General features: G+C 32.8%; 6 protein-coding genes and 1 non-coding gene across 11 annotated transcripts; 2 read left to right on the forward strand and 5 right to left on the reverse strand.

Annotated features, from left to right (window-relative positions):
- Positions 1-471: 471 nt before the first annotated feature.
- On the forward strand, positions 472-2,870 carry LOC107008867 (L-ascorbate peroxidase 3-like). Its single transcript, XM_015208070.2, has 8 exons — positions 472-844; positions 976-1,025; positions 1,137-1,202; positions 1,742-1,790; positions 1,891-1,976; positions 2,081-2,133; positions 2,226-2,319; positions 2,471-2,870. The coding sequence occupies exons 1-8, from the start codon at positions 607-609 to the stop codon at positions 2,711-2,713; spliced, it is 879 nt and encodes a 292-aa protein (XP_015063556.1). The 5' UTR covers positions 472-606; the 3' UTR covers positions 2,714-2,870.
- A 26-nt stretch (positions 2,871-2,896) lies between these two features.
- On the reverse strand, positions 2,897-5,252 carry LOC107008866 (protein POLLENLESS 3-LIKE 2). The gene is made up of 4 exons (XM_015208069.2): positions 4,945-5,252; positions 4,407-4,619; positions 4,129-4,284; positions 2,897-4,033 (listed from the first exon to the last, which is right to left on the reverse strand). Exons 1-4 carry the CDS (start codon positions 5,110-5,112, stop codon positions 3,140-3,142), a joined length of 1,431 nt encoding a protein of 476 aa, XP_015063555.1. The 5' UTR covers positions 5,113-5,252; the 3' UTR covers positions 2,897-3,139.
- Positions 5,253-6,531: 1,279 nt separating this feature from the next.
- On the reverse strand, positions 6,532-9,002 carry LOC107010797 (ATP-dependent DNA helicase PIF1-like). Its single transcript, XM_027915090.1, has 4 exons — positions 8,804-9,002; positions 7,268-8,717; positions 6,741-7,189; positions 6,532-6,641 (listed from the first exon to the last, which is right to left on the reverse strand). Exons 1-4 carry the CDS (start codon positions 8,952-8,954, stop codon positions 6,607-6,609), a joined length of 2,085 nt encoding a protein of 694 aa, XP_027770891.1. The 5' UTR covers positions 8,955-9,002; the 3' UTR covers positions 6,532-6,606.
- A 74-nt stretch (positions 9,003-9,076) lies between these two features.
- Positions 9,077-11,992, reverse strand: LOC114076013. The gene is made up of 5 exons (XM_027914219.1): positions 11,971-11,992; positions 11,775-11,897; positions 11,490-11,645; positions 10,498-11,391; positions 9,077-10,287 (listed from the first exon to the last, which is right to left on the reverse strand). The coding sequence occupies exons 1-5, from the start codon at positions 11,990-11,992 to the stop codon at positions 9,077-9,079; spliced, it is 2,406 nt and encodes an 801-aa protein (XP_027770020.1).
- LOC107009584 (replication protein A 70 kDa DNA-binding subunit D-like) lies at positions 11,764-16,275 on the reverse strand. Of its 5 annotated transcripts, none has more exons than XM_027914489.1 (13): positions 16,056-16,275; positions 15,035-15,063; positions 14,631-14,827; positions 14,280-14,544; positions 14,120-14,204; positions 13,910-14,034; positions 13,743-13,824; positions 13,536-13,653; positions 13,296-13,453; positions 13,041-13,161; positions 12,173-12,947; positions 11,971-12,079; positions 11,764-11,897 (listed from the first exon to the last, which is right to left on the reverse strand). In XM_027914489.1, exons 3-11 carry the CDS (start codon positions 14,799-14,801, stop codon positions 12,414-12,416), a joined length of 1,659 nt encoding a protein of 552 aa, XP_027770290.1. In that variant the 5' UTR covers positions 14,802-14,827; positions 15,035-15,063; positions 16,056-16,275; the 3' UTR covers positions 11,764-11,897; positions 11,971-12,079; positions 12,173-12,413. The 5 variants fall into 5 exon arrangements, with proteins under 5 accessions (XP_027770290.1, XP_027770293.1, XP_027770289.1 ...); XM_027914492.1 differs by having other exon boundaries at positions 15,035-15,066; XM_027914488.1 differs by having other exon boundaries at positions 14,631-15,063.
- Positions 16,276-16,943: 668 nt separating this feature from the next.
- Positions 16,944-20,339, reverse strand: LOC107009329. The gene is made up of 3 exons (XM_015208643.2): positions 20,231-20,339; positions 18,438-18,551; positions 16,944-17,340 (listed from the first exon to the last, which is right to left on the reverse strand). The coding sequence occupies exons 1-3, from the start codon at positions 20,246-20,248 to the stop codon at positions 17,212-17,214; spliced, it is 261 nt and encodes an 86-aa protein (XP_015064129.1). The 5' UTR covers positions 20,249-20,339; the 3' UTR covers positions 16,944-17,211.
- A 55-nt stretch (positions 20,340-20,394) lies between these two features.
- On the forward strand, positions 20,395-20,468 carry TRNAI-AAU. Its single transcript has one exon. It is a non-coding gene; the product is annotated as a tRNA-Ile (tRNA).
- Positions 20,469-22,216: the final 1,748 nt, after the last annotated feature.

Consider the following 22,216-nt stretch of genomic DNA (forward strand, 5'->3'; position numbering starts at 1 on the left):
AAAAGTTCCAAATAATGTATTGAAGTTGTTAGATTTTACTCCCTCCTTTTAATTTTTAATTGTCACTTATTTCTAAAATAAATACATTTTCCCAAATCATTTTCTAAGACATCATCTAATAAGGGATATTTTCGTAAAATATTTATATCATTAATTATTTTCTTAATGGTGTGCCAAATCAAACTGTAACGTGAACGGATAGAGTAATTTGCTTCAAATTTTATTTCCGCATTACAAAGAGCTTAATTGTTGAATAATTTTGACATAAATAATCAAATATTAATTAGTATTTGCCTATTTTTTTCCGTCTTACAAAATCACAAATGATTCGTTTCTTTTTCCTCCAATAAAATGCCTACGTCAACTTCCTTTTCTCCTCCATGTTATTCACGAGTCATAATCATTGTCATACGTAAGAAGCAAAATAACCAATTCGTTTCTTTTATTGTTCTATATTCATTGCTTCTATACATCACCCTTACAAAAATCCCCTCCCCATTGCTAGCTCTATATATAATTTCCGTTTCATATCTTCATTCATCAAATCAAAATTAAGCCAAAAGGCGAAGATCATTTGGCATAATATATAGTTTCAGTGTACTATTGATGGCACCACGAGTAGATGAGAAATATCGGGAAGAGATAAACAAAGCACGAATAGAACTTGGAGATCTTGTAAAATCGAAGGAGTTCAGTGCTCCTGATTTTCTTCGTTTAGCGTACGCATCCCAATTCACAATTGCTAATTCTCATCATAATGATGATGCAGCAAATACTACTTCTACTCATGATGCCACAAAAAAGAAAACTCAATCTGCCAATAATAATTCTCTCAATACAATTGGTAAGTTTATATTTCATATGAATCGATTGTTGGTGTATCTTTTTGAATCAGACTAAAAAAAGAAAGTAAGAGAAACAAATTGAAACAGAGGGAGTACTATGCACCTTCTTATTAATGCCTTTATATTGCAGATAAAATCAAGGCCAATCATCCCATAATAACGTATCCTGACCTCTATCAGGTGAGATATGTATACTTGTATTATCAATAATAATTGTCCATTTTGTAATTTGCTAATTAATTAACACCAGATGCATGCAAGCTAGTAATTGTTGAATATTTGGTCCTGCAGCTTGCTGGGATTGTTGCTGTTAAAGAACTTGGTGGTATAGACATCGAGTTTGTCCCTGGTAGAACGGTACGCAAAGGAAATATGAAAATTTATAATCGTGTCGCAATTTATGTCATACAGTTTAAGAAAGACTTTTAAAAATTGTGGTTTTAAACCTGTTTCACCGGGTGACTATAAATCAAGGATAAGAAGAGAATTTAAAGTTAATATTTCTAATTATAGAAAGATAACATTATGTTAGGAAAGGACTAAAATGAAAATTGTACCACATACATTGGGACAATACTAACTAGTATACTACTCCCTCTGTCCCAATTTATATATGACACCTTTTATGTTTTGACAGTCAAACAATATAAGTTTGACAAGAATTTGCGCATGGAATCTTCAATTTTTTTGAAATGAAATTTATATATTTGTAAACTACGTAAAATGTACTACGAGTCATAATAATTGATAATTCAAAATATTTAAAAGACCTGTGAAAAATTTACGATCAACAAATAGACTTGCTTGACTCTTGAAATCTGAAAGGTGACATATAAACTTCTTTACCCTATAATTTATTTGAAACGCATCACTAAATTTTGCTACCTTTCTACCAGGAATCATTAATTTTACCAGATGAAAACTGCCTTCCTGATGTCAAACAAAGTAAGTTATATGTAAATTAGCTGATCTATATATCATTTTGAAGTTGCTATATTCCTCCATAAGTCTTGTTGTTTACTGTGTTTCGATGCTGGTTTTTCAGGTCCAGAAGAACTAAGAAATGTCTTCCGAAAAGTGGAAATCTCTGATCCCAAGCATATAGTAGCATTATATGGAGGTCTCAAACTGGTATATGCATATATAGATAGATCTGCATCAATATACTCATATTTCTCACACGTATATAAATGCTATTTCGTCTTATCGTTCCTCTTCTCGGTTTGCTGCTACAGGCCACAGCTGGAGCTCAGGCTACAAATTTGAAATTGGACAACTCATACTTTGTGTATGATTACTATACACCCAGACTTCTTCTATATTTCAACATTCATTACAAGGAAAAAAATGTGATGTTTGCTTTTCCAAATGATATCTTAGGGACCTCCTCGACAAGAAGAAGAGCTTAAGTCCCGCGGAAAAAGCTCTGCTTGATGATCCGGAATTTCACCACTGCGTGCAATGTTATGCAACGGTATTATGATAGCTCATGTCTATTCTCAAAGTTCAATTGTTGCAACTCATCATAAAACTCTTTAACATTATAAACATATCTACTGTGGACTGTGGCCCCTAAACAACTGCATTATCTCCAACTTTCTAACTCAATGATTTTTCATATTCAGCATAAAGAGGATTTCTTTGAGGACTATGAAGAGGCACACAAGAAGCTCGCTGATCTTGGCTTACCATATTCAGCATTTATTAAATCAACATTAGAAAAAAGCGCATCACAAGTGAAGAAGGTGCTGGCGGCACAAAAGGCTGTTGGAGTTGGAGTTGCTGTTGCAGCCGCGGTTGTAATATTGAGTTTCTTCTATGTAATCAACAGGAGGACTGCTAAGCATTCGTCATATCAGTACCAGTAACATTGGTGGTGAACTCAATTGAAAGAAAAGATATGAACAGTTGGACTCCATGGTTCAGCAATAATAAATCTTGGATATCTCCTATCAATAACCTCAGTTGTAATTCAAAATTCTATAAAAAAGCTTGAATTGCTTTTGTGCAAAAATTGTTCACAAATTGCATTTCTTGGAGAAATCTAGTACTGAAAAAGAAGAAATAACTTTTTATTGAAGAATAATTGCCATAGGCACCAACAATATCAATAATTAGACGCTGCCTAAAGACATTAGGGTGTTACCACATAACCACCTTCTTGAGGAAGTATGGAGTAAAGGAGAACAAGTTTATCTCCGATGATAGTTAAAAATCAATGCTGTTACCGTAATTTAAAAGGGAAATTAGACCTACTAATCATATAGCTAAAATAAATAAATAAATAAAGTTAGTCAGGCTCGTGGACTCATCGACAAAGTAATGTCTTGAAAAACCCTCAATCTTTTCTCAACTTTCCTTGGAAGGATTCCAGTATCTTTGCTTCCTTCCAGCTTGAGTGTTTCCTGATTTGATCCCAGAGCGGCTGCAATTATAGCATCTTCAAAATCCTTGCTATCTGGCAGCAACCCTGCCCATCTGTTTTCTGTTTTCTCTGGTGAAATTGACTGCTTTCTCATCTTATTTTCTGGTTCACTGATGATTGTCCCAAGGGACTCGTTTCTCATTAGTTGAGTTGCGTTTCCAGATCTTGTTCTCTTAAGACTCTCTGGAATCGGGACATTTGCTGGTTCATTCGTAGTCTTGGTCGAATAAAATGGTGGAGCGTCGATATTGAGTAGGTTCCCATACGAAATATTTGGGTTCATACTCTTTTGCAGAGAAGGAGCTGTCTGGTTTCTGATGATGTTAGTAGAATTGATGTTCTCATTAGCAAATTCATCTTGAGGCTGGCTTAACTTGGTAGGTTTACTCAAAGTGCTAGTATTATGTTCCTTGCAAGGCTGAGGCTGCCAGATAGCAGAAGAGCCCAAGAAGGCATCAAACAGTTTCCTTTGTTCAATTCTATCACCACCTTTATTCATCATTTCAGACTCGAGATCGCGGAGCATCTGCTGTGCTCTTTCGTAGGCCTTGAGATGGGAATCTACACCTCTGGGGCCATCTATCACCGCTGGTTTAACTCTCCTAAGTGTCTCTTTTGCCTCGCCTACTCTCCCTTGTTTCATTAAGCAGATGCCCAAATTGCACATTTTGTTGTTGTCTGGTGCAATCACTAGTGCCCTACGATAAGCATCCTCTGCTTCAATGTAGTTATTTTGTTGCATCAGCGCCCACCCTAAATTCCCCTGGAAGATTGACAAATAATTGTTATCAAACAATATTCATTTTCATAGGTGAGATCCAAAACTATGAAGTACAAGTCTCACAATTGTGTATTTACCAGTAATCTAGTTGCTTCTTGCTCCACAGAAACCTGAAACTTCTTCCCCTGGGATCTCGCAGTCTTCGTACGCTTTCCATTAAAGGCCAAACCTTGTTGTATCAAAAACAATTTGTGCCTCAACAGGACTATTTGGTCATCCAATCTTCCACATCTCTGCAGATATCACAAATTAAGCAGATATTTAAACGGAGGATAAAGAAGAACTGCATTTATTCAAACAGTAATACGCTTCTCAGATACTAGAGATGATAAATTGTTATGAAAATGTAGCAGACCTTATATAGGTCCAAAAGGATATTGTCAAGAGCTTCTTGTGCTTGATCTGAACACCTAGTTCTCAAAGACTTAACAGCTTCAATGGCTTCTTCAGCCCTATTTTGTTGCTTCATTACAATTGCCATATCTTTGAGAGCGCTATCAACTCTGTCTCCTGCGTTAATAGCTGCCCAAAACAATGGAATCGCCCTTTCCGGATCCTTTTCGACCAACTGAAAATATAAATGAAGAATAAATCACATTACTTTCATTGAAGAACCAACCAACAATACAATGATTGGACTTCTCCTTTCAAAGATAAGAAAAAATGTATCTAAACAGAAGTGGGTCTGGGATTTAAATAGGGCTGAGTTCAAAGGGAATAAATCCCATATCTTATCCCCAAATACAACAACAACATACCCAGTATAATACCACAAAGTGTATGTAGATAACTGTAACTCTACATTTAGAGGCAAAGTGATTGTTTCCTCTATATCTTACACCCAAATGAATTTGAAAAGTTAAAATTTAAATTATGTAGGGCAAGAAACTTACTTGAACATTTTTGGCTCTAACATAAGGGCTGTCGCCAATGGGGACTTTGTGGGCAACGTGAAAGGATTCGGAACGAGTTCTGGAGACTCCGAGGGGTTTGGCCGGAGAAGATGGAGCCGACTTGGTGGGTCTGAAACCTGGGGGTGCATTCCACATATCTTGCAACATCTTCGTATATGCGAAATGTGAACAGCAAATTGACAAGAATATGTGGAATCTGAACAGTAATGGAGGGAGAGAGGAGAAGTGCTTAGGAGAATAGAACAAAAATAGGGAAGAAGGAAGAGAGACGGACTGACAAAATTTCAAGTTGGGTTTAATTTACGCAAATATTTTCAAATTTACGACCGTTGGAGGTTACCGTTCGCTTACTAGCCGTTGTCTATCTCATTATTTATTACCAAATTCACTATATATTGCTAATTTACCCTTGCATTTGGTTTTTATTTTAGTAAAAATAAAGGTTTTTAGTCCCTACGCTTCTACTAAAGGGTTTTTAGGCCCCTAAACTTTTGGTGGCCTCATTTTTTTTACCAACAAGGTTGTATGGTTTTTTTTTCTTAAAAAAATAATATAATTCCATCTAAAATTTGTTTTTTATTTTTTCTTTTGTAGGTATATATTACTTTTATATTATTTACGACAAGAATTAAAATATGTTAATTAAAAAATATGAATTCTGATATATACTTAAAATTAAAAAAGAAAAATCAAATCTTCAGAGACTATTAAAATAAAAAAATTTAGTTCTTAGAACTGATAATTTTTAACCTAAAAACAACGTCTCAAGAGAGCAATGTATTAGCTATAGTATTAACTTAAAAAGAATTATTAGCAGAAATTAATTATAAACTAATTATTTGTAGTTTCTTATCTCAAAATTTTAGAAAAATAGACATCAAATAAAAATACTAGTACAGTCTTTTTTTTTTTATTTAAGAAAATACTTGAGGCATGTGGTACTGAAATTAGCTTAAGTCAAATGAAGGCCTCTAGAATTATTTGTAGTTCTTGATCTACCAGTGCTATTAGGTAGCATAAACACCTGGCGTATCCTCCCATTAAAATTTACATGACACCAGTTTTTAAAAAGATATATTTTTATATTTGAAATAAATTAATTTTAAACAATGTATCGTATTTTTAATAAGACCATTTATGGTCGCACAAATATTATAATGTATTGCAGATCATAATTTCTTTTAAAAAACCATTTTAAATTAAACTTTATATAGAGACAAGCTGTATCACACATTTATATATACTAGTCAGGTACACGTGCGTTGCACGTGTGAGCCATGGTAAGTAATATCATTCTATGTGAATTTTTTTCTTGTAAATCTGTGTTTTAATGATTGGGTGAATTGTTATTGATGTAGTAGAAGCGTACATTGTGTTTATTATTCTTTTGATGATTACATGAGGTATTAGTGATGTTGTATATTGAAAAAGATTTGATGCATTTAATAATAATCAGTAACAATAACATGCAGTTAATAAGAAGTGTTTAAACAGAAGTACGAAAGTATGGTTATTTGTTAATAATACTAATATTTAAACATTATAATAGAATATAATGTTAACAAAGCTGATAATAGTAATGAAAGGAATATTTTGAAAATGACCCTAACGCATTGTAGAGTGTGGGTGTTGAAGAATCCATTATGCTTGTATAGGTTTACTTGTATCTTCTAAACCTGTGATTTCAAGCAATGTAATGTTGTTAGTACATAGTATATGTAAATATTTAATTATATGTGTTAGAATGACCATATATGTATATGAGATTATCGTACCTAAAACTTCCTTATAGACGATGTTCTTTGTGTACGTTCCTTTTTGACATTTGGGTTGCTCTGTTAGGACAAGTACTTTTGTTGTGGACATAGATATCCCTCTTGATAGCGCCACGTACAATTGACCATGTGAGAAAACATGTTGGGGCAAATACAAACCAACATTGTGAATTGTTTGACCTTGAGCTTTATTTATAGTCATTGCAAAACAAAGGCGTATGGGGAATTGCTTTCGAATGAATTTAAATGGATATCCTTCATTTTCTGGTGGTGATAGTTGTATTCTTGGAAGAAACACATGTTTTGTTGCAGAATGACCACTTGATATTTCTGCATGCAGGACATTTTGAGAGAAACCTCGACATATCATTCGTGTGCCGTTGCATAAGCCACTTGAAGGGTCCAAATTCCTTAGCAACATGATAGGTGCATTTTCCTTCAATTCTAACCTGCATTAAATAACATATGTGAAAATCTATCCATTTTTTTTCCGCCTCTTGTAAGTTGTAATGTATTATGTTCAATACCTATGTGGTGGGAGACCATTTGGTGTTAAAGTATTTAGATATTCTTCTTGGTAATAGTTGTTGGTGTCATCTTCTGCTGAGTCAAAGCTATTGAATATCTTGCTTTCACCTGGGAATTGAGATATTAACTTGTTGTTAATTTTATCCACATGGTCATTTCTGCTTGCTAAAATAGCTCTTTCAGTGACATATTTTGTTGTTGCAGCATTTTGTTGCAGGTTTTGAAATATCTCTTTTATTATGGATTCTTCTGGAATTTCATCCTTGGAATGTTTGATTGTTAATTGTTCTGGGAGGAGGATTAAATTTTCTCTTATTGTTGGTTCATCACCGTTACCCACTCGAAGTAAGAACTGACTAAATGTTGGATCTGTTCTTGCTCTCATATTTCTAGTAAATTGAATCTTCTCCATCAAAGGCCAGAGATATGATTTGACCAAGCTTGCATTTACAATTTCTGCTCGAGTTGATTTTGGAACTACTGGTAACACCTGCCGAAAATCTCCTCCAAAAACCATGATTTTTCCGCCGAATGGTTTATCGATGTCCATTATGTCTCTGAAGCTCCTATCGACTGTTTCTATTGTTTGTCGTTTGGCCATTGGTGCTTCATCCCATATAATCACTTTTGCTTTTCTAATCAATTTGGCAACACCACTTTGCTTTGACATGTTTGTCATAGTTGATTCACTTGTTTGAAGAGGGATCTCAAACCTTGAGTGTGCTGTACGTCCTCCTGGTAAGATTGAAGCAGCTACACCACTGGTTGCTGTTGCCAAACCTATCATACCTCTTGATCTAACATTAGCAAGTAATGCACGATATAGGTATGTTTTTCCAGTTCCCCCGGGTCCATCCACAAAGAATATTGCAGTTGTTCCAGCATTGATTGTTTGCATTATTTTTGTAAAAGCATGATGTTGTTCTGGATTTAATTGTGACTGTGCATCAATATCTTCTGGTGGTATTTGCACGGACATTTCTTCATTTATTTCTCTACATTCTGATGAACCAACTTCGAGGAAATTGTGATCTAGTTGAGGAATGTCATATATGTCTATGCTTTTGCCCATACTCTGCAAGCAATTATTAATACTATTCAGAGTAGACTGTAGTATAGTATTGTGTGAGTTGCCATATAGCCTGCTGAAGTCCTCTGACATATCCTCATAATAAGTATCCCAGAGTTTTCTAATATCCGTTGGGTTACAATGAACCAAAATTGTAGCAAACAAACTTCTAAGAGCGAATGGCATTTTGAAAACAACAGCCTCTCTCATACATTCTGATATACTGTTGTCAGACTCAAGTAACCCTCTTTCTTTGGCTGCTTCTTTGAAGGTTTGACATTGCTTGCCATTGACCGTGAGTAGGTCGTTGAATGACAATGGTCCCCTTACATGGTTTAGTAACAACCGCTCATAATATCTTTCCCCTTCTCGAGGATTAGCTGTGCAATATAATCAATATGTACTAATTAGTAAGTTTAAAAATTATGAATGTGTATGATTTTATAGCTTACTACATTCAGCTTACCGATTGCAATGCGACCAATTACAGATCTTGTTTTCCTTTTTGTCCAAGTCTTTACCTTTGAATTCCAAACATAATACTTTGGAAATTCTCTATAAAGATATGTTTTTGCTTCAGAGTCAATTGAGCACATTCTGAAATATTCGGTCAACATTGTTTGCTTGACACCATCCCAGGCGATGAGATTTTTTAAATTTTGATTTTTCCAGTAAAACACTGTGATTTTGTTTTGAGTTAGTATTTGATAATTTAATTATTTTTTTAAGTAAATGTGTATTATAATGCATTAATATGTGTACCTGAATGTTTTTCTGGCAAATGTAGTTGAAGGTTGATGACTGCAGGTTGCATTTCAGTCAAGTTGAATTCATATATTCTCCATAGTGCTTCAGGCGGTGAGACCCATCGCGCATCTTGAAATGTTTGTATTTCGTCAATAACATTTTCACCATCATCAGACTGAACATAAACTGCACACCGATCATGTCCTTTATATATATACTTGTATAGATACTTTATTGCTTTGACTCCTGAGCAAACCTCAACATTAATGTGACAATTGTATCTTGTAAGCAGATAAGGGCTATAAGGTACTACCCATTGATTTGTCATATGCATTCCACGAACAATCTCTATTCTTCCATCCATTCTTCTTTTATAAATTGGATATCCATCCTTTGCTTGGATTGATTTGTTGTTGTATGGCCTTGGATAATGATATTTACACTGTCCATTTTGCATGCATGTGTTTGTTGGACGTTTGTTTCCACATGGACCATGCATCATATGTTTGAGCACTAATTTATGCAATATAGGATACTCATATTTATCTGGAATCTCTGCTGAGATAAACCTATCGTACTGATCTCCTGATTTGATCTTGTGTCCTTCTTTTAATATGAGAAGTAGGTGTATGTGTGGTAGTCCTCGTTTTTGAAATTCTACCACGAATACATGAGCAACAACAATTCCAAATATTTCTTTCTTGAAAATTTGTTCTTTTAGATCCTGCAACTTAGCTCTGAATACTCTTGTTACCAAGTCAGGTCTATCTTGAGGAGTTTGTCCGGGGCGCAATTCTTGTTGGATTTCAATCCAGTCAGGATTGCACGTCATTGTTATAAACAGATCTGGTCTACCAAAATGCTGTACCAAAGCCATTGCATCCATGTAGCGTTTTTTCATATCTCGTGGCCCCCCAATAAAAGATGATGGAAGTAGTATTCTTTGCCCAATTCTATCTCCCCTGCATTCTCCCGAGCTGACACTATCAACAATACCTTGATAAACCTCTCTTCTAAAATTTGATTGTTCCTTTCTGAAATATTCTAGCCTTGTGGTTTCCAATTTTATGTACATGTCAACCACAAATTGTTGTAGTAATCTTCCACATAGTAGTAATACTGACCTCTCTGTTTCTCGTAGTTGTAGCTTATAACAATAGTACTCTCTGCAAGAAACATTTCCCTTTGTCTCACGGCGGACTTCTACAAGTGAAAGGAATCATATTAACACTATTTTTATTTTATGTTGGTTATCATATTGGTATAGTAGAAAAATGTATTTTCTTATAATTGTATTTTGTACGCCTTTGGTAGTATTCTTTTATATAGTATATGTGTTTTTTATCAATTGCTAACTTGTGAAGAAAATGACTATATTTTTGCTATAAGAGGCTGTAACGTAATATATTTTACCTTGATCCTCGTTGGCTAATATTGCATCAGCTGATATGAATGTTGGAATATCATTGAGTATAGGTGGTGAGTGAGCACTTCTTCTGTGAGGCAGTCTTTTGCTCTGTTTTCTTATTCCTTGATGCCATCCACCTTCACCTCTTGGGAATAACAAAGGATATTGAAGAGGGTCATAACAACCAAAATAGTGTTTTACTCTATGTTTGTACCCTGAGTGCTCATGAACAATTATTTCTCGATCAAAAGGTATATTTGGATTGTTTCCATCGATCCAAATTGCTGCTACTTGACTTACCGAGGGTCTGTTGTACACTCGTTGATCCAAAGAGGCATTTGCAGCAATACGAAGTTGAAAATTGTGGAAACTTGTTTGGTTTTTTAATTGGCAAAATATTTGTGCATATGGGTTACTCTCCATTACCTGTTTGATTTTTGTTGCAATATGGTCTGAAAGAATTCCTTCATTCACCTTCGATAGCTTGTTCGTCAATTCGTTGTCTGTATCAAAGAAGTATAGTTGGAAGTAACATGGATTGTTATCACGTGGTAGCAACGATGGTAGATCGTGATAAATTTGACCTTGTGCCCTGAATGTGTATACTCCTTTTTTTGCAGATGCTAGTTCCTTATCCAGGTTAACACCAAAAGATGTAAAAGCAAAGATACTATTATATGCACGAATATTTTTGCGAAACTCTACCGCGTCTGGAGTAGATGCCACAAACATTTCATATAGTTCTGTTGGTGCTTCAGTGTTTGCCAATTTGATATATCCGCTTGCACAACAGAATGCTGGAGGTTCATGTTCCAATCTTTTTGCAGCACAATAAATACATTCTGGGACGGCTTTCAGCACGTGCAGATATGATAAAGATAAGTTATAAGCAACAATTCCTATATATAGAAATATTTTTAGAGATATGTTAGAAATGTAGTTTGATATTATTGAACGTTCAAGTTATGTAAGATATGAATAGGGTTTTCCGATGTACCTCTAACTTCAGACTCTTGAGATAATGCTCTAAATAGCCAATTGATTTTACGCTGCTTTTTCAAACGTGGATGTTCATCTTCGAGATGTGATATTGTTTGGGTTGCTAATATATACTTATCCACTCTTTGCAATGCGCTTTGCAATTGACTTTTCTCTATAAAGGGAACATTTTTTGGTACATTTACACAAATGATGTAATATTTTTGTATGTGTATGAGAATATGTTTGCATTGTACTAAGTACTCATGTATGTTGGATTTTACATGATTATGTAAGTTCTTACCTGTGTTGGTTGAACTTTTTTTTATATTGTTGTCATGCTGATGAGTTTTACTGGTAGAAGGAATGTTTTTTCCTTTATCACCTGCTTGATTTGGCATGAAAGGAGTGGTTATAGTTGTATCACCTGTGAAGTGAAGTGAATAGAAGGGTTAAATTTAATTTTGAATTGTGATAAGTACTTAACATATTAGATTTACCTTGATGTTGGTTGTGTGTCATTGTTGATTTGATGGTGATAAAATTTGGATTGTTGGTGTGACACTTCTCTTATCTCTTCCTATTTAGTATATGTAATTTAGCATTGATCTAAAACATAACAGAATCATTAATGGCAATTGTAGTCACATATTTGACATATATAGGAAAAAACATCTATTATAAGGTAGGATGTATGCAAACCTTTTTTTATGTATGAGGATATACATTGCAGCAGAAGATTGTTGTTGATCTGTTTTGAAGTAATAAATTGCATACATTGAATGTTTAGTGAAACAGTTAACAAAATTCATGGATATAGGAAAGTAAGCTAAAAATAAAAGCGATGTTAGGTGAAGTTGCTTGGTGAAAAAATGTAAGTTATTTTTAAATATTAGGGAGATAATAAGCATTGGTAGATAAAAATAAGGAAACTTTAAATCAATTATATATTATTTTTTTCCTCTTTGATCTTCTTTTCCATCGGATAGGGCATGATGTTTTTTCCTTTAACCTTCCTGGTCCTTTTTCTTTGTAGTTGAATTAGTGGGGCTTCGTCGTCACTTTCATCTAGTACAATATGTTTTTCTACCTCATGTATCCTCAATTTCTGTGGATTATCATCTGCAATGACTTGCTTAATGTTGTTAGTCCTCTTGCATGTATTTTTTTTGTGTGGATTTTCAATGTCAGTTTCAACTGCTGCAATATCTTTTTCAATATGAGGTATGCCTGCAACTATTCCTTTCATTTTTTCATCATCACTTAGTATCTTCGTCCTCTTGCTTCTTTGTTTTGTAATTGGAATTTTAACCTTGGTTTGATCTGGTGGTAATTTTTTGGAAACCTCATGTATCTCCATAGCTATCACATTCATGTTTGTGTCAACATCTGGGAATTTACGATCAATCTTAACAAGTATACTGAATTCTTTCCCTTTACTCAATACCATCTTGCGATAGTATGGTGATTGTTCTTTCTGTGGAATATGAAAACGTATATATTAGCCTTACAATTGAAATAGGGTAAAGTTATTTATACAGGCCAATATTTCATAGAGTAAGTGATTTACCTTTTCAGATGTAGAGAGAACATACTCTTTTACGTTACAACCAAAATAGTATTTTGCAGCATCAAACATTGTAATGCTTAGAAATTGATCCTCAGCAGTGACATCAATCTTTAACCGATATCTAAATTAAATTGGATGTTTTAATCAGTGTGGTGCTAATTATTTGATAGCGACATAGTAAGCTCATTAGTTAATAATTTTTTTTCATGCATCTGGAGTAAGCAATATTTGTTCTTGGTTGTTTGTGTAGTTTACCTCGCCTCATAATCAACATCTTCAGCTCTACAGTAGGTACAAGTTGCAACACTATTTATAACAGTAACTCGCTTGTAGCATTTGTTGCAACCAGGATACCATGGGTCGGTGTTACTGTCAATGTCAGTAACCGTAGCATTGAACTTATAGTACATGTCCTATACGTAAATTCAGTAAATCACGTAATTACATTTGTAATATATAATTGGAGTAAAAGATGAGTGTTGTATAGGAAAGTACCTTCACAATGGCAAGTGAACCATTTAAAATATTACTAATTTTCACTTGACGGGCAGTTTGCATCAGTCTGCTTGGCATTAGACTTATGTCAATCTTTTCTGCCTTCATGTTGTCATTCCTGAAATTTTTAAGAAATGAATAAAAAATATTAATGATGTAGCATGTGGGTAGCCTCTAAATAAGTGTGATGAAACATGTATTACTTACCATTTTTGGAGATTGTTCGCTTTTTCAAATTGTGGATTTATAAGCAAACTACTAACAGGAGTTGTGGAAAGGACAAAATCCCCTATTTCAACAGGAGTAATTAATTCAGTGATACTTTTATGTACTTTGAAAATTGACTCAAATATATCAAGTGTGGAGATGTATACCTTGATAAATTGATGATTTTACATCACAAAAGGCAAGAACTGGTTTTTCACTTTCAAGGCTTTGTAACATTTGACCTTCGATTTCAGCAAAGTCTCCCCATAAAGTCATGACTTTTCGATCATACCTATACAAGTAACAAATTTTTTTTATGATAAATGTTTATTAACGTGAAATATTTATATGTAGGATGCATAAAAAGTATATGTTACCTTTCGTTTGTAACGATTACTTCGCGTCTAATGCTTCGTCCTTCTCCAGTTAGTGCTTTTACTGTGAGTAAAATACACACCACATCTATACAAAATAATGTGTTAAAAACCCTATTTTCTTAATGTATGGAACAAACAATAAACATTTTGTGAAATTTACCAAACAAACTTCCATTAGTGATTTTTTCAGCTTCATCAAATGTAATAAATCCATTTGAAAATTGATCAGTCTTAAAATGACTTTTGTCCTCAACGACCTCGGTGTTGTTCATAAATGCTAGTTCGAGCTCCTTATGTACGGATAAGAAGTTTGGTTTAGGTCGATTTAATTTTCCATTTATAATGTAGTAACTTTGATTAAGTTGAAAAGACTTGTTCCATGCATGAACATCTTTGTTGAAAAGAGTGGTTTGTATTTTTGTACCCTGTGGTTAGGAGCATTATTATTAGAATTCCAAAAGAAGTTAACATATTAAATAATGTATATAACAAAATATTAAAATAGAGTTACCTCTTCATCGACTAATATCAGTTGCCAACGAATACCTTCACCATTTGTATTTTTATACTCTTTTGTTAAACTCCGACGAATGACTAAGACTTTAATAACCCATTCTGTTGCATATTTCTTCAACTTGCTAATTGGTAGGCACTGGTTCTCGAGCTCTTCTAGACTTGTCATTGTATTGTTGTAGTATCTAGGATGTACTAATACAATATATATTTGTGACGTAAATGCTATTTGTTTTTATATAATTAGTGTTCTTTTGGTCTAATAATAAAGATGATCAAGAATGTAATATTCACAAAACATAAACTATTTTTCTTTTTAAAATTTTAAAGCGAGCAACTTCAACTAACAATAGTATAAATATCACATTAATTGAAGCAAGTTTGAGGGTGGAGAAATAATACCTATTCTTGCGTTTCCAATAGCAACAAACCTGCTAACAGTATTAGAACATGAACAATTTTATCGTTATTTCAAGTCTTCCCGATATATTGGCAAAGGTAAATTTCAGTCTAAGGTGGTTTATATTCTTTTGCAGATACACAAATATTGTTGTAAAATATTCCTATATTCTCATAAAAGTAATTAATACATACATTAGTTTTTCTTTGCCAACAATACTTTGCTTTCTGACAAAACAATGCTTCTCTCAAAATGAAGTAAACAAATAATGATTTCTCCTACATGTTCAACTCAAAAAAAAAGATACAAGTTTCTTTAAGTTAAACACATTTATAACACCTATATATCAATCATCAAATATTTCTACAGTTAATGGTTTTTTCATCAACAACATATTCTTATTTGCATTCATCTGGTAACACTTCATTTCACCCCTTACATCGTATAGAAGTAGAAAATTATAAAAAGCAGAATACACTGACTCTGAATCTTGATATTCGTCCTGCTTAGCGCGATTGTTGGTGAGGTTTTTGACTTGCTTTTCTTGTTTTTGCAGAAGTTTAATGAAGGAAGGAGATGTATTCGATGACTCATCCTAGGGCTTTATCAGTAACATTTTTACTAACAGAAAATAACAAAATTAACAGTAACATCGGCAGGCAATTGCACATAGTTATTCAGAGGCGTATATAATGTAGAAACAGCTTCAACATAACCAGCACTTTTTATGCAAGTGAAAGAATCAATTAGGTTTTAACAAATACTAAAATCTCATCCCATAAATGATAAGTTGCATTGCATACAAAGGTGAGAATATTAAGTTTGAACCGATCAAGTTTAGACCCTTCATCGACCATTGTATTTACTAAATATGGAAGACAAAAAAAAATTTAAGCAAAGAATCCACAAACGTGAAGCAGTATAAAAAGAATGTCCCTAATCTTATCCAGTAAAAATTCTGAAATATGCAAGTCATATAACAAATCAATAATCTTGCAACCAAATCTAAGAAAGACAGCTTACTGTTTTATATGCTGAGTAGTAGAGGAATTCACGGACTGTCAATGTTCCAATAAGAGTAGTTTCTCTGTCAACAAATCCCTGCAGGCAAAAAGAGAAATAATTTAATGGACAATAACATGTGATTTGAGACATTTATACAGATGATGAGAGTAGCTGAAAAGGTTTTGAAAGAAGATGATGAAACTTCATAACAGTCAGAAGAGAAGTGGAGCAGATGACCGTTTCAGAATAATTAAATTAGGGCTGTTAGGAAATTAAATTTATAATAATCAATATTAATAGATTTAACTAATATAGGGTTAATAGGTTTAACTAATATATTTAATAAATTAATATATAAATAATATTGTAGGGTTAAAATGGTAAATCAACTTTGGGGTTAAGAGGTTCATGCTTATAATAATATATGATATATTTAAAAATAGGAGGGATCGGGCACCAAGAATTGTTGACTTAAAATATCATTATAAATATCATCTCTTATCTATTTATTAGATTTTAATTTCTTTTAAAATTGTAAACGGAAAACAAAAGAAAAGATATTTTAGGCTTGGAGTTTATGCTCCGTCTATTACACGGCGGACGATGGATGCCGATTGATCTGGTAGTCTTGGTTCAAATTTTACGTATCTTAAAAATATTTTACGATTTATTAATTTAAAAATATTACAATTTAAAACACATCAACTTCAAATCGTATACGTAGATATATTCCTCCAAAGTCCACACTCCACTCTAAGCTTACTCCTTTTAAAACACTGTGCGCTCCCATCTAATAGAGCTAAAGCCCAAGACCCATTTCATTTATGTAATTCACTGCAATGACAAGTGAAAACTGCGCAGATAAGCTTAACGAGCAAAAGGGGAAAAAACAATGACAGTTCTCCATTTTTGTTTGAAAGGACGAAAGGATATTGTTCCTGCTGACTTGCAATTGAAAGTTGAGTATAGTGATCAAGAAGAACTAAAATGTGTGTGCTCATGTCATGATGAAAGAAATAATTGTCTTAAAAAACATAAATGCGACAGAAATTGCATAACCGAAGACCCTGACAAAATGAACAAGATCCTACATGCCTCAAGCAGTACAGCAACTGATAGTATATTTTTCCAGACAGCAAACTAGAAACATAGTGAACAATGCACTTCACACAATCTAAGGACCTCGGAAACTGTCTGCTTTGTCCAGTCTTGAGATACCTGAGCTTGAGGACTCTCCCATTACATCAGGAGAAGATGTTGGATGGGGTTCGCGCTTCAAAGAAGTAGGCAGTCCTGAAACTTCCTGAAAGAAAATTAGAAGGAGCAACAGTTCATTAGGCTAAATTTACACAATTCCATGATTAGGATAGAGAATGTCATGTTGCACTGTTTGCACTCAATAAGAATTCAGATGACTGATTTTCCACTCAACATTCAATAGCAAGCAATTATTTATACCATTATCTGAAGGAATCAAAATTTGAGAAAATCAACAACCCTGGCCAAATCAAAACCAGTTGCCACCGGAAATACAGGCCTTAGATATAGATTATTGCTATGATTCCTTCAGACAGAAATATCAGGTGCAGATGTAATATTTTGCTCTTCATAATGCAGTAACTTCACTATTTTAATCTTAAATGCAGGCATGTGTGCTCAGGTGAAGCACCACAGCATATAAAACCGTAAGAACTATTTCCTCTGAAGTTATCTCATCTTAGGGGTTATAAGAAGAAAAAGGTAAATGCTTCAATTCAATCGTTACAGACACAATACAGTGCTTCACTTTCAGAGATGGCCTCAGTAGCAATTGCTGTTTCCCGTTAGTCAGCCCCCAGTCTTTACATTTAGCAAAGGACAGTTTAAAATTTCACTGCAACGTAAAGTATCAACATGGAGGATGAAGATGAATCATGAACTACAAAACCCTAGATAAATGAACGTATTAGGATGCACCATTTAATAGACCTATCAAACAATTCTTATCAAATTTGGATGACATAATAAATGAAATTTTTGTTGGAAAGAACAATTACCTGTATCTTTTATTGTTTTATTCAGTTTCATTCTAAGTTGGAATGAACCTTATTTGACATGCTTTTTTCCTTCCAAAGCGAAATAATCACTCCGTCGAAAGAAATGAGATTATCGCGAATACACACATTAATTAACCAAATTGCCCAACAAAAACTGTAGCATAGGGTTTCATGCAGCGTCCTTTCATTGTTAGGTTTTCATGCAACGGTTTATGCAAAAGATGGCAACTTACAGAAGAATACAAGTAAGAAAGAATAACATGGCTGGGGTCCTCAAACTTGAGAGCTTATCACACAACTATACTCATGACATTGTTCCCATGTGACACTGATATAGCGAGAAAAAGTCATTAATGCATCTTACCTTCATCAAATGCAGTCTCAAGTCACAAGGCCGAACTTGATTACCAATACAGGCCATAACAAAATTTGAATATTGAAACAAAACATCTGCAGCAGCTTGCTTCTTTTCTTCGATCTGGAATTGTAAACGAGAGTTAAAAGCTAATAACACAATATAGAAATAAAAACTGCAAAAGTCTCTTGCATATTGCATGGTAAATGGTAATCAAACTTTTAACTTTTCAGCAATCAGTTGTCACTCCAAAAATAAGGAGAACATTAACAGTTCACTGAAGTCGCCAATAATATCTTACATTATTTTCCATCTTAGATGGGTTAACTCATTGATTTACACACCAGTGGCATTCCAAATACATGTATTAAAAAGACAAATGACAGCAAATGCTTAAAAAATCATTAACAATCAAATCAATCTTGAATAATTTTTTTTATAAGGTAAATAATTTAATTAATGTAAAAACTCCTGTAAACAAGCTTAATACAAGAATAATAGAGAAACCCACAATGATAAGCATCTGTATGAACGTCACACAATCTTCTGAACTAATAAGAACTTCATGGTACACCGAAAACTAAGTAAAAATAAGAGACTATTTCTGAGAATAAAATATATATGCCTATATCTCTATATTTCACAGTCAAACACTTCCATCAATCCTCAGAGATATGAAGAAAACTCTCATTTAGTGGGGATTTCCACTTTAACATTATTAACAATCAAAATTTCCCATACAAAATTATTTCATGGACAAAAAAGGTTCACTCTAGATTATCATTTTTCACTTTGATCCGATTCCTTTTTTTTGTTTCTTTAGCTAGCACTTTACCAAACTTAGTCAAAGTTACAATCTGAGGAATATACCTCCTTTTCTTTATCTTCCTGCTTTAAAGAAAGATTAAGGGTAGATTTGCCACTTCTTAAGCCTTCACTGATTGCAATTGCCTTTAAGGAGGTGATCTTTTGCCACAGAATGCAAAACTAGAGTCTAGAAATCGATATTCACTACTTGCTTAATCAAACTAGGTGATTAATCAAACTAGGTGATTTCTTCACATTTGTCGTCTAAACCTTGATATGTAGAATTACCCAGTACCTGTGTTGGTAAGAGGTAGTAGGGTAACCAGTGGAATAGTAGAAGTGTGCCTAAGCTAGACATGACGACACCATAATTAAATAAAGACAACATAACACTACTTTCTTTAAAAAAAGAAGAAGAGAGATGCAAGAAGAAGCTCCTTAATTACTCAAAGAATTGATTGATTACAAACTTAAACCAATTGAGATATCACTAAATAATATTCAGAATTTCAGCATTTGGAATGATCATCGAATTTTGATAAATTTGATTTCTACCCAGTTTAGATATTCATTGTAGACTTAAATACTACCAACAACAAGGGCACGGGATTTCAAAATCCAAGGTTCAAGATTCTTTCTTCCATTCTTATAACTACTTTATGTTTGGTAATACTGGTTCAAATTGATCAAAGATACCGACTTAATCGTAATCTTGTATGTATATCACTTCTTCCACCAAAACAAGAAATTGTTACAATTGTTCAACTGCATCCGATACAACGACTAAATTACTTGCTAAAGACTTGAAAGAAAAACCCAATAAGAAGATCCGATTAAGCTTCAAAAAACCACAAACAATGTCGAAAGTCTATTAAAAATCAAAAGCAAAAGACCTAAAGTCGCAACTAAAAACTCAACAAAAATTAAAAAATTAGGGGTACAAAGCAAAAGGATAACAGACTCAGGATAATGGAAGAAAGCAGAAAGTTCGATACCTCGTAATCGTCCTTCATGGCTGAAATGGGTTTCTCCTCCGTTCTGTTTCTCCCTCAAATAACCTCAGTATATATAATATAGATTATAGAAACCATATTAACATCACCTCATTAAGTCGAGTTATTTTGTTAAATAGATAAAAACGATATAAATAGTCATCAGGGGCCCATTAGCTCAGTTGGTTAGAGCGTCGTGCTAATAACGCGAAGGTCGCAGGTTCGAGACCTGCATGGGCCATTTTTTTTATATCTTTTACAATTAAAATTTCGCATGGCTGACATGATCCGTTTTAAATTAACTTTCTTCTTTTTCAAATAATAGAATTATTGTGTTTCAAATTAGGGAGTTTGAAAAATAAAAATATAGTGTTTACAATTTAAATTTGAAATCTAAGATTAATTCAAAATGTTCTTAATGATTGAGCCAATATCTTATTTCATTAGAAGATTTAATTTGTAAACAAAAAAAATTTTTTTATATAGAGAGCAATTTATTTTTATCAAAGGAATTCGAATGAACACATTCATCTTATAAAATGAATAAAAATCTCATATATAGAATACATTCATCTTCTAACGTCTTATTTCATTAGGAGATTTAATATGTACATCAAAATAAAAATCTTATATATGGAGCAATTTATTTTTGTCAAAGGAATCCAAATGAACACATTCATCTTCCCGCCTTCAGTTGTTTAGTAGATTCAAGACGAGATTAAATTTGTAATTTATACATTAAAGGAAGTTTAGAAATTAAAAGTTAACTTTCACATATGTCAATAAAAATCTTATATATAGAGCAATTATTTTTGACAAAAAAATTCGAATAAACATATTCATTTTCCCACCCCCAGTTGTCTAAAAGATTTAAAATGAAATTAAATTTATAATTATACGTTAAAGCACGTTTAGAAATTAAAAGTTAACTTTCACATATGTCAATAATAATTGAAAAAATAATCTTTTTATTAATCCTAGAATTTCGAAAGGCTATAAATTTGTATTAATTAATTTATTCTTATAGCATATTGTGATTATAATTTTTATAGATGAAAAAGATAATACATAAAATTTAAAATACAATTTACAACTAAAGATGTGATGTGATGGTATTCATGTAGTTCTAGAAAGTATAAAACAATATTTTGAAATATTTCATTATAAAAATGAAAATTACAAAGTTAAAAGCTTTACATATCTAACATTCATTTTAATTGTTTATTTTTGTTGACAATAGTTAGATATCACATATAATGTCTTCGTGGCACTTTGTGTTGTGACATTTTAAAAATTGTTAGTCTTTCTTTTGTACTTTGTAATTTTCTTAGCCGGTGATTTTTATTATCATATCATATATTATTATAAATGAAAAGAGCATAATTCAAAGTTAATTTATTGTTTTATTTTTATAATATTGATTAATATTAATTTAATAAAATTTTAATTTATTATTAATTTGAGCCCTAATTTAATTTTCCTTCTTTGGATTATCATAATTGTCCTTTTTCATCGTTCAAGTTTCATAGCTTTTATTATCAGTTATTCCAAAACCTTTTCAGATACTCAATGATCTATATAAATATCTCTAACAATATGTCATTGTTTAATTAATCTCTTTTTTTTCTCTATGCCTCATTCAAATACATCATTGCAGATAAAAAAGATATCTGTTTTTCCTGTTTACTGTGTTTTTTTTTATCCATATTAATTTGTTTCCTTCACATTATAACGAGTTGCTCTGTTCTTCATGTTGTTATTTGTGTTATCTCGCGTAAATTTATTTTCTTCTTAGTCTTTCTGTTTTAGAAGATAAATCGGATAAATTTCTGTTTTATTTATTTGCATCTGTCAGTAGTGCTTACTAATAACAGAATACTTGAAATGGCCTTGTACAATTTTTTGAAATGTGGTTGTTAAGTTATAGAACTAAAATGAATGGTAGATTGGTTACATCTACATAATTTAAACCTACTGCATGCCTGCAGA

The sequence above is a fragment of the Solanum pennellii genome, chromosome 2, assembly GCF_001406875.1.
Source record: "Solanum pennellii chromosome 2, SPENNV200".
Lineage (NCBI taxonomy): Eukaryota > Viridiplantae > Streptophyta > Magnoliopsida > Solanales > Solanaceae > Solanum > Solanum pennellii.